This window comes from Calonectris borealis, chromosome 14 (genome assembly GCF_964195595.1).
Source record: "Calonectris borealis chromosome 14, bCalBor7.hap1.2, whole genome shotgun sequence".
Taxonomy (NCBI): Eukaryota; Metazoa; Chordata; class Aves; order Procellariiformes; family Procellariidae; genus Calonectris; species Calonectris borealis.
In genome coordinates this window covers 19,574,857-19,588,992 of record NC_134325.1, presented here as the reverse complement: position 1 = coordinate 19,588,992, position 14,136 = coordinate 19,574,857, and the positions used below count along the sequence as shown (strand labels likewise).

Here is a 14,136-nt window from a genome sequence, read left to right as displayed (position 1 = left end):
CGTCCTTCTGCACACCCACGGTTCTCCCAACAGACGTGGCACCCTGCTCCTGGAAGGTGGTGGCCGGGCTGGGGACCACGGACTCCCCCTCCTCTTGCTGCTGCACCGTCCCAGCCTGCTGAAGAAGGAGAAATGCTCCAGCCTGCCGAAGGCAGGGGAGAGGAAGAATTTCAGAAGGAAAAGAAGAGTCCTTTACACTTAGACCTCGTTTACAAAATTAAAAAAAAATATTTGGGGAGATATTTGCTGTGACACTAATAAAACAGTCTGGGGGCACCGCCGTAGCCCTGGGCCCATCCTGCCCACACTGGGTGTGCTGGCGCAGTCCCAGCTGCGGGCAGTTGGCACCATTTTTGCTCTGGAGACGCGCGTGCGTCTCCCCTCCCTCCGTCTGCAGCCCCCGGCCGGCAGCAGGACCCAGACGAAGCCAGCAAGCGCTGGCACACGGACGGAAGGCAGCTCAGGGTGCACGATGCTGTTTATTGATATCAGGCAGCTGTGAGATACAGGAACCGGGTACCGGCAGGAGGGGAGGGCGGCGGGGCCTCGGCAGAGCCCGGTGAGGGGCGGTGGTCCCCCCCGCCGGCATCGCAGGAGGCAGGAGGGGAGCAGAGCTCAGAGAGGCTGCGCCGGCTGGGACGCGGGATGGGGAGAGGGGCTTAGGACACCAAATGGGTTTTACCTCCACTCCGTACATGAGTTAGAGTTTCCCAAAGGCAATGCTCATCCCGAAAAGCCGACAGCGTGCGAGATGGGAACACGGTCCTTTGGGGCACGTTCCCCTTGGGGGAATAGTTCCCTAGGAACTGGGGTGGCCTGGCAGGGAGGAGGAGGAGGAGGAGGGAGGAGGAAAGCCATGCTCCAACGCGCTCCCCGCAGAGCATCCCTCCCCACATCGCCCTTGGCGATGCCCCTGCTCTCCTCTTCTGCGGGAGGCAGAATTACACCGTGAGAGGGTGACATCGGGGGAAATACGGCAGATATTTATTAATCTGGTTACTCAAGGAGACCCTCAGCCACTGTCCCGGGGGCCTTAAGCAGAGCGGTGGAAAGGCTTCAACAGGCTGGGGCCAGCGTGTCCATCGCAGTATCATTGCTGCATACCATGTTTTCTTCTGGCTCCTCAAAGACCTTCCGGAAGGCGACCTGGAGGGACACCAAGGAGCAGTGCCTCTTCCAGCTCCCCACAAAGAAGTAGGTGAAGGGGTTGATGCTGCTGTTGATGCAGGCGAGCAGGAAAACAACCTGGGAGGGCACGACGGTGTAGCCGAACTGCTGCAGGAAATTCCAGATGCTGAGGGGAAGAGCGAAGAGGAGGAAGAAGAGGACGGTGAGGAAGATAACGATGTAGAGCCTCCTGGGTTGGTGCTGCTGGGAGCCACACTGGACCTTAATGAAGAGGATTGTGCTGGAAATGACCATGGGTGGGGCAAAGATGAGGAAGTTGAGGACGTACATGGAGATGAGAGCCATCTGGCAATGCTCGTGCTCGTGCAACAGGCACAGAGAAGTCACTGCAGCAATGACAGCGATGGAGAGGGCCCAGAGCAGGGCACACACCACGGCTGACAAGTACTTGGGGCGGCGGATGCTGGAGCAGAGGATGGACACGCACCTCTCGATGCTGATGGCCGACAGGAGGTACAGGCCCATGTTGTAGGAGAACAGCGAGAGCAAGAAAAGCGACCTCAGGTACGTCAGAGACACAACACTGGAGCAGGAGATGTTCTCCATCATGTAGAGGAGGGATGAGGTGACCATGAAGAGGAGGAAGGTGAAGTCGGCAACGGCCAGGTTGAGGACGTAGACGGTGATGGGGTTCCTGCGGATGCGGCAGCCGAGGAGCCAGAGGACGGCCCCGTTCCCCACCAGCCCGCAGAGGCAGATGAGCAGCGTGACACCGTCTATGGCCACGTCGGTGACCTCTACCCTGCACGGGTTGTCTCCATCGGTGGTCGGCATGGGTGGTGTAGGAGGTGGGGACATGAGGTTCACCTCTACGGATGGATGCTGGGCAGGTGGTGGGACGTGGTCCCTGGCTGTGGTCAGAGTGGACAGGGAGGGGCTGAGCCGCACGGCCCCTCGCCAGCTCCCTGCGCCGGGAAGGGATCAGCGGAGGGCAAGAGGGATGTGCTGGGGAGGGGAGTGGTGGACATTGTGGGGAGGAAGAGGGAGGTTCACCAGGAGGTGCAGAAGGCAAGCACAGGGCAGTGGGGAGAGGACCTGGGGAGGGCGCTGCAGGTCACTGGGAGAGGGTGGGAGGAACGTAGCTGCTGGCAGTGGATGCTGGAGGAAAGGAAGGTGGGGTAGGGATGAAGGCAAACATTGCACTTAACTGTTAGCTGCAGGTGAAGCTGCAGGCGAGGGCTGTCTTTCCAGCTGGGCTCGGGCAGATCAGCGTTGGTGTCTTGGCATCTCACGCTCCCTTTGGATCCATATCCTGAAGCGGATCCTCCCAGGACAATTGCATGAAGAAGAAAGTCCCCCGCTCGCCAGGAGGTCCCTGCTCTCCTCCCGCCGGCTCCTCTCCGCGTCCCGTCCCCCGTGCGCCCCGCGGCAGCGCGTGCCGCTGCCCCAGCCGCAGTGGGGTCGCGGGGGAGTCGGGAATGGTTTTGTAACTGTGGCTACGTCAGAGCTCCGCTTCCTTGTTTTTATTTATCTTGCTATTTTTTTTTCCACAAAGGAAGTGGCTTTTGCCAGCAGCTCCGCAAGCAGAATTTTGTGAATGGCTCCTCGTTTACTCCTGATTAGAAACACTCCTCCTCGGACAACGACCCGCTCACTGACTGCCTTCGCCCTCCTGGCAGGTTTCTGCCGTTCTTCAGCGATGCTGGCAGTGCTGGCAGCGCTGGTCGGGCAGCTGGGTGCTTCTCAGAAGCGACTCCCCTTCTGGGAAGAGCACGGGGATCATCGCCAACACCTCCCCTCAGCCCAAGGGAACGCGCCTTCAAACCGGAGCCAAGGTTAGCATTCCTTGTCAGTCTAATGCAGGCTTTGGCAGCCCAGTTGAAGGACAACAACCAGCTGTTTTCAGCCAGATTACAATCATCCTAGCGCTTATAGCCCAGATTAATTATTGCTAATACCCCTTTGAATGAAAGCTATTAAAGACCAACTTTCGGGGGGCTGTGCTCCCCCCTCCCAGTGGGCCGTTACAGCCCTGCAGCCCTCCCAGCTCTTCACCAGCAGCACATCCTCCTCCTCAGTCTTGGGAGCCCTTGGGGTTGGTTTTACATGATCCCACCCCTTTGGTAGCCCACACGCTCCGGGCTGCGGCTCCTGAGCTCAGCCTGGATGTTGTTAGATCCTCCTGTGGCTCACGGCTCCTGCTCAGGGCCGAGCAGAGCATCTCCTTGGAGGCACTCGCCCCCCACGCCTGGTCCGGCCGCACCATCCCCTGGGCAGGTCCATGGGGACCCCGAGCTCCTCGCAGCCACTGCACAGCCGGCGAAGGGCTTAATGTTATAGCCAATATGTTTTGCGCGATTAACATCCTTGCCGCGATGATTAAAACGACACCGGCGGGCCGTAAAGCGAGGCTCGCGGTTGCCTCGGCTGTGGAAGAGCTTCTCCGCAGGGATCCCCGAGGAGTGCCCTGCCTTTTCCAGGCCATGGAGCCCTTGCAATTGGGAGGCATTTTTGGCTACCTGGTTCTTTGCTGCAGTAGCCTTCAGCTGCTCTAAAATGTACTGCGAATGCTTAAAACTGACTCCCAAAGACACCAGATTTATCCCAAAACAATTCTCGTTTCAGCACTTTCAGTAAGGCAGAGTTGTTTCCAAGGGTTTCGTACCAAAGTCCCTTCCTTCCGCGGGGGCTGGATTACGAAAGCAGACCCTATCACCTGCGTTTCGTGCGAGAAGCCGGACCAAGCCGCACGGGCAGAGCCCATCGCTGAGCCATGAGCCCTGGGGATGCTGGCGTGATCTGCGGGATTCTCCCCACTCCCTTCTCCTCCTGCATCCCCCAGCTAAATTCATCAGCCGCATCCCAGCTTCCTGAAGGCAGGCAAAACCACCGTGGTCCCTGCAGCTACTCCCGTTAGCCTTTGACGGGACTGCTTTCCAGTTTGCAGAAGGGAACGAGCATCTTTACTGCGGCACTCCTGGGCTTTGGACACGGGGTGGGATGGACGGGGACAGTTTGGGAGCAGGCACATACGTGGGTGCGTCTGTAGGGCTGTGCCTCAGCAGCACCCAGAGGATTTCTGAATGAAACCTCCCACTCCTTCTTCAGGTACCTTGAGCATCCAGAAATGAACTACTCCAGCTGTCCTGCCAAATTGTTGTGTGCTCATATATCCCATTTTGGACTCGATGACCTTAGAGGTCTTTTCCAACCTTAACGATTCTATGATTCTATGATTTCTTAGAAGTTAACATGTTTGTTCCCAAAAAGATTATTGCGTGCTGACTTCAAGGTTCTTTTTTGGGGGGGGGGTTGTCTATTTATTTGCTTGGGTTTTAAGGCTAAATATAGCATTCTGAATCACTGTGAGTTGCACTGGAGTGCTTCACAATACCGACCGCAGGAGCGGGGAGGAAGCCCTCTGTTCCCTGGCCGCTAACGCCCTGGGCAGGCTGGCTGCAGCCGAGCTGACCTCGACCCCGCTTCCAGCCCAGCCGTGCTTCAGCTGGGAAATACAGAGAAATATATCGCAACTGGGGATTCCCTGCTACACGTGGGGAGGGCAGGTGAAAACATCACTGTCTTTTCAAATCGGTACACGGAGTTCATAAAGGAATGGCCATTTTTTTCCAATGAGGTTTGGTGAAGCAGACGGAGACATTGGTCTGGGGGTGATAGGAAGCTGTTTTCTGCCTTTTGTTTTTGGCTGAGTCTCTTTGTTTACCCGATAAAGTGCATATGAAGCGGACATCTAGTTAGGCTGACTCTTTGGTGTGTTGGGATTCTCTGTAGTCTTTTTTACAATAAAGGACAGGATTTTGCTAAATTAATTTCAAAACCCAAAAGCTCCCCAGGTCTCACATGGAGAAGCCCCGTGCAGCAGCGCTGCTGTGCATCACCCTCTCCCTTTTCTTGACTTTTTTTTGGGGAGGGGGCTTGGTATTTTTTTTTTGTTATAGGGAAAAGAAGAAAGTGATTTTATCTTGTACTCATTCAACCTCTTCCACAGAAACTGCACTGTCAGCCCCACTATCTGCACCGCCGCTGCCGGTGGCGCGAGGGATGATTCATCCGAAGTCGGGACGATTCATCCGAAGTCGGGACAGCTGCGGCGAGAGGTCGCTGAGCTCTGCACGATCCTCATGGCCGCTTCTTTCGGTGACGGGAATTCTCCTCGTCATAAACTTCGTGTCATGAAAACAGCCTAGTGCAAGAAGGGCACGTACTGTAACTAGCCTTTTACAAAGTTTACAAAAGGCAGCAAAATTAAACCTGAATATCATAACCTGTGGCTGTGTTTATCATGCTCTTACCCCTCAGGGAACAATCCTTTACATAAAATGACAAATCCTCTCATTTTGTGCAATTCAAGCCAATTCTTAATTGCCAGCGTTACATCCTCTGAGTTTGAGGGAACGGCTCCCTTCTCTCGTGACTTAGTGGTTTTGGATTTTTCTTTTCTCCCTGTGCAAATGCTCAAGGATCGGTGCTGTTTCTTTTCAATGAAGGCTGTGCCATGCGTGCCAACTGCAAAGTATTATTAGTAAAAAAACTCGGGAAGAGTCATCCAGGAGCCTCCTTATCGCTCTCATATCTGTAGGCACCTTCTCTCCTACAAGTGCAGCCATCGGTGCTTGCAGGGGCTGAGATGGCTCATTAACACTGATTGGTAAGATTTTGCAGCTGACGTAGAGTTTTTCTCCAGATGTCTATTTTTATCCTAGGAAAACAGACATCAAGCAGGCAGCATCACCCCTCGGTTGCACAGAAAAGTTTTCAGCCTTTTGCTGAAATCGATTTGTGCTACGTCCCTGCAAATGGACTTCAGGAGCTCACACCAGGGTTTTCTCAGCCCCCGAGCGCCGGCACAGCTCACATCTCCCCAGCTGCTTCCACCAATTGCTGCCCAGCGCCGGGGGCTCCTCAGGGCAGGGGGTTCACATGGTCACCCCTGCAAGATTTGTACCCTGGGGAAAGCCAAAACAAGAGCAGAACTGTATTTGGACAAATTTCAGTGAGAAAAAATGCTCGGGAAGTGAGAGCCGTTGGGATGCTGGCGTGCCATTCATGGCTATGGATGCTGTGATGGGTCTCACCCGGAGCTGGGCACAGCCTTCCCGGAAGGATGAGGATGGAAGATGAAGCACACCCTGCAGTCCTCTGCAGCCGCAGAAGCCGGCAGGTACCGCTCTGCAGACCCGTGCCGATTCACGCTGGCTGAAGATGGATGAAGAAAGTACAGGGTCACACCTTCCCTCTGGCCCGTGGAAACCTGACTGGACAGAAGCTTTGGGAGCAACAGGGAGACGGAGCTGCAGTGCAGCTGCATTGCATTTAACACAGCCTGTTACTGCCAGGGCAGGACATTTTTAGCTAATCCTAACATTGCTTTAGCATGAAAAAGCTACTTTTGGGTTGATTTTTGCAGGGGCTGAAGGAGAAGCCCCGCAGCAGCGCTGGTTGGGAGCTGGCAGGGTGTATTGCCCGCGGTCCTGCAGCGGGTGACTGTTCCCAGCCAGCCCAGCACATTTCTTCGGCGGGTGGGGGCTTCCCGAAGGATGCTGCGCCGGGACACCCTGCCCACTCCTCCACGGCCAGAGCAGATGCTGGGAGCGTGCCAAGGGGGAATTTGGAACAAGCCGGCCCGAAGGACTCGTGGTTGGAAGGACATTTGGGGCAAAGGCAGTGAGAGCTGGAGATGGCAGCGGTAATTATTGCAAGCTTGGCAGCGTCGTTATTCACTGGGAGACTTGAAAGCTCATCGCTAAGATTGAATGTTTCTTAGGTTATTTAAACAATCCTGGGTGAAAAGGTTGCCCTTTGTTATCGATTATCTATTTTTGTTACTACCCTGTTAGAATTGTTTATAATTTTGCTCTGATTTCTTATAATTGTATGGGTTCTCTTTGATCGCTGGGTGGGGGGCAAGAAGACGTTTCTGTTGGGAAATGAACGCGTCCGCTCGAGCCCTCCCCAGCAGCGCAGCGTGAGCTGCAGGCAGAGGAATGCCGATTAATTAAGTTCAGTTCACACATATGTTCCCGTGGTTTGGCGTTTTGTCCAGCTGGCCCTGGGTATGGCAGAGATGGTAAAAGACCGTCTCCATCTCTGCTTTCTGCTTTTTTTTTTTGGTTTTTCCCTGGGATCATAGCGATCTAAAAGGGGATACAAAGCAAATCAGAGAGTCTTCCAGGGAGAAGTTGATCAAGTCTTTTGCACAGTGGTCCTGGGAAGGAAAGGGTGATGCACAGAAGAGATGCCGTGAGGCGATAGCCGTGCTGCCCGGTGAAACCCAGCCCAAAAGAAGTGCATCGGTTCCCTGTGACAGCAGCCAGGCAAAACCCAAGTGTTTGTAAGAAGAGCTCACTCGCGGTCTGCCCCAGGGATTATTTCTGAGCACCGCGCGACTTCAGAGCGGGTAAACCGCCAGGTTTAATTAAAGACTGTGAGTTTGTTTCTTAATATCGCCCCTTTCTCCCCATTTTTACCATAGAGAGAAGAAACTCAAACATTTCAAATGATGCCAAAAGGTGCCTTTAGGGACAACGGCGTGAGGGAACTCGTCACCCTTGTCCCCAGCACGGCTGTCACCACATCAGTGGGAGTTATTAACTGCCAGCCTGACGAAGAATCAGAGATTTTGATGCCTAAGTGGCTGCCACAAGGTGAAATAAATGGGCGCTCAGTCCAATAATCGTCATTGTCACTGCGCTGGTTGTCCTGGACCAGGACCCCCGGGTCAGGAGCTGCCATCAGGAACCACGTCCCCCGGCCTCGTGCACACCCCTGCCCAACACCCACCCAGCCGGGCGTGCGACTGCTCGGCAGGAGGGAGCTTCCCCAAGCAGCAGCTGTCAACATTATTTATTACGTTAATAATAACAACAACTATTATTTATTATTGTTTATTTATAGCTTAATTTATCTGTTATTTGTATGTGTTATTTGCTATTTATATTTATTATTTGTTAGTTATTAATTGTAATTTATTTTTTATAATTTATTATTTGTTCACTAATTTACTGTTTATTATCTACCATCCACGGTTTATTATTTACCATCTACAGTTTATGATTTACTATTTATTAGTAGTATTTATTATTTACGATTTGTTATTTATTTATCACCTTAACGTCATTTAACATTTAACAAATATTTAACATTATTTACAAACAATTGGAAAACGTAGCCAAATAGATGCTGGGCACATTTCACCAGTGCCTCCGGTGCCACCGGCTAAGAAAGAGCCGTCGGGAGGAACCGTCCCCACAGCAGCCTCTGCCTTACGCTTGGCTGGGCTCTCACCGTCCTGCTTACGGGTCCTGTTACTCCCTCCTTTAATCTCATTTTCTGTGGAACCCTTCCTTTAAACATAAAAAGAAGCGCGGCGGTGCAGCCCCTTTCCCGGCAGTGCCGGCAGCCCGCGATCCCCGGGGATGCTGAAGCCGCTCTCAAAACCAGCCGGGGGCTTTGGGGGTGCTGAAGAGCCGGGGCTGGACGGGGCAGATTAATGCATCGCAGCTCTCCTTCGGTCCAGCTTCATTAACGTTTAAATAAATGTTATTTATTAAGGAATTTGGAGGAGCCCGGGTTTCATGCCAAATCACTGTTAACTAACGTCAGGAGTGTTTCACTTCCCGCTGGATCAAAGTCGCAGGGAAGCAGAGGACCCCCCAGCACGCCGCATCCCCTCCGCCAGGCAGGATTTAGGAGGGAGGTGCAGGCGGGACTGCAGCCCGGGGCTGGACGGGATGCTCTCCCAGCCATTTGCATTTGTTTCCCCTTGCTCTGGGCGTCTCCAACGATTTCTTCCAAGCTATTTGTTTAGATTTGCTGTACAGCAGACAAGGAAGCGAGACAGATCTCCCTCGCCCCGAGAAAGATCCTTGGAGCAGGGCAAAGGGATGGGGCTGCTGCCATGAGGAGCCTCCCGCGCCGCTGAGATCACTCATGAGCAACAGTCCGCTCCGAGGGCTCACGCCGCGTCCGGCACCCTCAGCAGGGGTGAGACGTGAGGACGGGACACGGAGCAGCCGCCCACGCGCCGGCATCGGAGGAGGGGAGGTCCAGTGGTCTGCGTCGTCCCCGGGGCGCGGCGGCTGGGTGCCTCACACCATCCCGCTTCCCTCCCGCCCGCCCCGGGGCAGGGCGCGATGGAGGCGTCCGGCTCAGCTCTTGCAAGCGGGGAAGTGACAGTCAGCGGGCGCTGTGTCGAGCATCATTTCCCCGGGGTTGATGGGGAGCTGGTGGCTTCTGTGTGACAGCAAAGCGTGGACGTTCACACAGATGGGAACCGCGACACATCTCAGGGACGTTGCAGCCGGGCGCAGAAGAGAAGCAGCGAACGAGAAGGAAGATAATTCACGCTCAACACGACGGCAGGTTTGCAAACAGGAAGCGTTTGAAGCAACCAGCAGATCGGTTTGCAATGCCCGTCCTGTGAGGGTGACTCTTTGGCAAGTTGCTTCCGCTGCTCTCAGAGGTGATGACCAAGCCCTGGCACTTCCCTGTGCCCACAGTCACCCACCCCTCAGCAGAAACCCGGGACCGTGCTCCCAGGGCCCATTTGGCCTCCAGCTGAGGAAGAGACAGGGTACCAGAGCCTGCACGCAGACCGTCGGAGGAACCGCATCATGGAGTTACCTTGTTTCTGGTGGCCAGATCTCGTCTGGGAGGGTTTTGGCGTGGCAGCTTTGTAAAATTTCACGTGCAAGTCTGACAGAGAGGACTGGAGTTTGCAGCTGTGGGATATCAAGGACTGTGCGAGGACTCTGCCCTCACCGGACCCCCCTGCGCCTGGTGAGAGGGGTCTGGGGCTTGCCTCAGCTCCTGTCACTGGGGCACGCAGCTCTGCGCTTTCTCAGTCTTTCCATTCTTCCCATTCACCTCCTCAGCCCTTTTCAGTCCTTAAAGGGCAAATGGCTCTGCATGCCTTTTCTTTCTCCCTCCATTCCTCTTCCAACTCTCTGTCTGTCTCCTGCCACCCTGGGCCCAAGCTTTTCCCTCCTATTCCTGTTTCTCTTGATCCCTTCCCTTCCCTTCCCTTCCCTTCCCTTCCCTTCCCTTCCCTTCCCTTCCCTTCCCTTCCCTTCCCTTCCCTTCCCTTCCCTTCCCTTCCCTTCCCTTCCCTTCCCTTCCCTTCCCTTCCCTTCCCTTCCCTCTTTTTCTTTTTTTTTCCTCTGCTCACTTCTTATATTCTCTGGGTTGCAGATGTTGTAGCTGGTGGAGGAGGGGGCAAGACTGAATGGGCAGAGGACATTCACAGTACTGGGGACCTCGTCACTAATTTTGCCTTAATCTCTTGCCTTTCCCCAGGTGAGCACAAGAGAGAAAGGAGGAAGATGGACCGACATCCCAACAACACGATCCGTGACTGGCATACGGTGTCCCCAGCGCCTACGGAGGGCATGATCTATGAGGATGGACGCAACGGGACCAGGTGCTTTGCAGAACACATCCCTGAAATCGTCACCGGTAGCATCACGCTGCTCATCTGCCTGTGTGGGCTGGTGGGGAACGGGGCCATCCTCTGGCTCCTCGGCTTCCGCCTGAGGAGGAACCCCTTCACCGCCTACCTCCTGAACCTGGCCGTTGCGGACTCCTGCTTTCTCCTCTGCACATCGGCTTTCCTTGTAATATATCATATGCCCATGCTCAGCTGCTTTCAGCCACAGCTTTTGCAGGTGCTGCCGCTATTTCACTCCATGGTTCTGCTCACGTACAGCACCAGCCTCTATCTCCTCACGGCCATCAGTGTGGAGAGGTGTGTGGGTGTCCTCTGGCCCTTCTGGTGCCGATGCCACCGCCCAAAGCTCCTGTCAGCCATCGTGTGCAGCCTGCTGTGGGCCCTCGCCTGCGTGCTTGCTGGGCTGGTGTACTTTGTGTGTGACCTGGGTTACTCTGAACACTGCTGGATGGTTCTTGGAACCTTGTGCTTTCTCAATTTCTGCTTTTTCACTCCCTTTATGGTTCTTTCTAACGTGATCCTCTTCATCAAGCTTAGGCGTAGCTCTTGGCAACACCACCCAGCGAGGCTGTACACTATCATCTTTCTCACTGTTTTCTTCTTCCTCCTCTTCGGCATCCCGCTCAGTGTCCAGATCTTCCTCAACTTCTTCGTCTACATTAATTTTGTCTTTGAGATCTGCCTGTTGCTGGCCTCTGTCAACAGCAGCATCAATCCGGTTATTTATGTCCTCGTTGGGAGCTACGGAAAGTCCAGGTTCAGGGCATCTGTCAAAGTGGCTCTTCAGAGGGTCTTTGAAGATAGGGCAGACTCCCAAGAGGCGGGTGAGACCCCTGTGATGGGAATTGCTGCCTAAACCCCTACGGCTGCCGACTGGCACCTGGAGAGGGGCAGCCCGGGACAGCACGGCGGGAGCAGAGCCCTTGCCTGGCTGGGTGAGCAGGACTGGCAGTGGGTAGTCACGCATCCCCCAGGACACGGCCACGCTCGATGAGATTTCCAGGGGCAGGGCTGGTTCCCACCTCAAACTTATTTTTAAGTTATTTTAATAAAATTGTCTTTCATGTAACTTACTGGTGATTGCAGTTTCTTCCCTTGTTGGCTCCACGGGGTGACCTTGCTTGTTCTCAAAGTTACAGTTGTGACAGTCCCCTCAGGCTGCCTGCTAGTTTATACTGCTGAAATGATGTGGTCCAGAAAGTCCTGCCTCATCTGTTCTCCTGTTCTCCAGGGTTAACACAGCCACACTCCTGGGCCCTGGTCTCTACCTTGTCTGCTTCCTGGCGTGGAGATGTCCCAACTCTTCCTGCCTCTACCCTCTTCTGGGACCTTGGTGCCCCAACTCTTCCTGCCTCTACCCTCTTCTGGGACCTTGGTGCCCCAACTCTTCCTGTCTCTACCCTCTTCTGGGACCTTGGTGCCCCAACTCTTCCTGTCTCTACCCTCTTCTGGGACCTTGGTGCCTGATACTAAAGCACCAACCACTCACTACCTTGATCCTCAAAAGCCCCCAGACCAGAGGAGATGATGGTGGGGGACAGAAATGATGTTTTCAGCTCCCTCTGGCTTAATGTCCTCCTGTGGCACAGTCTGACAGAGAAAATCCATCTCAGTCTGGCTGATGGAGCTGGCAGCATCAGCCAGCAGCCAAACCTTCACCCTGCCAAGGGCGTTCAACCGGGGAGGCAGGAAGGGACAGGCAGAGAGGCAAGTGCTGCCGGTGATCAGCACTGTGCCAGGTTGGACACAGGATGGACAGACAGACAGGTAGGGGCTGATGGCTGTTGGACAGTGCAATTCTGGGTGGAGAAGCCCATGGAGAAAACTGCCAGGGCAGACCCCAAAAAAGAGACAGAAATAGAGGATGGGAAGCTCTCACAGGAGATAGCTCGAGGAGGTTGAGCTCTGCCTGCCAGGTGGTTTTATTAATTTTCCTGACACACAGAAACAACTGCTACCAGAGCCATAATATTTACAGAGCGTAGCTTCCTTTGAACACACACAAGCCTGACCCGATACAAACGAATAACTGTTGTCTGTAAACCTTGTGTTGGAAATCAAAATTTTAGGTCAACATGCTCAGGATGTTGCCCACGAAAGCAGCAGCTGAGAAACCCTGGGTAATTCTGCTCTTTTGTCCAGCACACGGATAGATCGGGCAGCGAGCGTTGTGTTGCATGGCATTATGCTGGTGTACCTTGATGCTCTCCTCATCATGACCTATTTGCACTTGAAAGGGTTGGCTTGGTGAGGGGATGTGAGATTCTGTAGTTGGGGACACAAACGCAGCATCAGCGAGGGAGAGAGGAGGTGGTTTTGGTCCTGGGGTCCCCACGCATATCTGTTCCCAGCAGGAGCACCCCTTGCACCCAGATGCATCAGGAGCTGTATGCACTTCACCTTCACCACAGTCAGTCTGGGTAGGAATCATCTCGCCTAACTTCAGCTCTCTAGAAATTACATGGGCCTGTCTGAGAAAACCATTGTAGGCTGCTGACTGACTACGAAGGGAGAGTAGAAGACAACTCACATGAAACCCTTAACTTCTAGATGGCTAAAGCCAAGTGAGCAGCATTGATTCACCTCTCCTTAGGAAAAAAAGATTTTCCGGAAACCCTAAGTCATCTCTCTGCCATCGGCCTGTGCTCTGGTTCACGTGCAGATCTTATTATTCAGTTAGCTCCTGGATGCACGTAGTAGCATGCTCTTGGAAACTGTGTATTTGAAAGTCAAGTATCCCTGTGAAATTGTGGTATACAAGTGGCAAACCCAGATCCCGATCAGAAATAAAAGTTTTGGAGCAACGCCAAGCTTGTAGTGCAGGGTCCTAAAGACCCCTGGAACCATAGCAGAAAAGTTCAGCCAGTTCTAAGACACAAATATTTTGGGATTGGGGTTGCTTTAACATGAAATGAAAGAGGAACCTGACACGGAGACAATCTGCTTTTCCCATAGGTCTAGTTTCTGAGACTCTTTTTGTTAGTCATTTCCTGTACAAAGCCAAGAATAGATTATAACCAGAACTCTGATACTGTCAAATGCAGTGAAATAGTTCCCTGTTTGCAAGTATCCTTGAGAACATGACCTGCTTGGCTAACACCGAGAAGAATGGTTTGTGAAAGGACCTGAGAAAGACCCCATGCTGGATGCTGCACAAGCTCACCAAGGCAGGCTCCAGTCCAGTTTTCCAAGTGATAATTCCAGGAAACCTCATGAAGATCCCATCACGGGGGCGGCAGCTGGCGAGCACAAGGTGATGAGAGTCTGCAGTGTCTGCTCCAGTGAAGTTCTCCCGGCTGCGAGAGGAAAGGTCAGACTTTTCTGGGTGATCTTTTTTTTTCAGCCTAATCCGTGCCTCCCCTCATTGTTTTTGAACCTGTCGGTCAATTTGCACCAAATCTGACTGGGGAATAGTGGTCTCTAGGATATTAAGACCTATAAATATTGTGGAAAAAGGTGGTAGGGGAATAATGAAATGAGTGTCCCAGTCAAGGAACCCAGCAGCTTAGTAATATCAATTGTAATATTAGACACCTGAGAAT

The 14,136-nt window shown here is 53.5% G+C and overlaps 2 protein-coding genes and 1 long non-coding RNA gene across 3 annotated transcripts in view; 2 read left to right on the top strand and 1 right to left on the bottom strand.

The window, feature by feature from the left end:
* LOC142088261 (uncharacterized) overlaps nucleotides 1–14,136 on the top strand; it is a 223,119-nt gene that overhangs the window by 5,630 nt on the left and 203,353 nt on the right. The gene's annotated exons all lie outside the window — the stretch shown is intronic.
* On the bottom strand, nucleotides 463–2,716 carry LOC142088007 (mas-related G-protein coupled receptor member H-like). The gene is made up of 2 exons (XM_075162810.1): nucleotides 2,337–2,716; nucleotides 463–2,039 (listed from the first exon to the last, which is right to left on the bottom strand). The coding sequence occupies exon 2, from the start codon at nucleotides 1,984–1,986 to the stop codon at nucleotides 1,057–1,059; it is 930 nt and encodes a 309-aa protein (XP_075018911.1). The 5' UTR covers nucleotides 1,987–2,039; nucleotides 2,337–2,716; the 3' UTR covers nucleotides 463–1,056.
* On the top strand, nucleotides 9,375–11,645 carry LOC142088251 (proto-oncogene Mas-like). Its single transcript, XM_075163405.1, has 2 exons — nucleotides 9,375–9,927; nucleotides 10,444–11,645. The coding sequence occupies exon 2, from the start codon at nucleotides 10,470–10,472 to the stop codon at nucleotides 11,448–11,450; it is 981 nt and encodes a 326-aa protein (XP_075019506.1). The 5' UTR covers nucleotides 9,375–9,927; nucleotides 10,444–10,469; the 3' UTR covers nucleotides 11,451–11,645.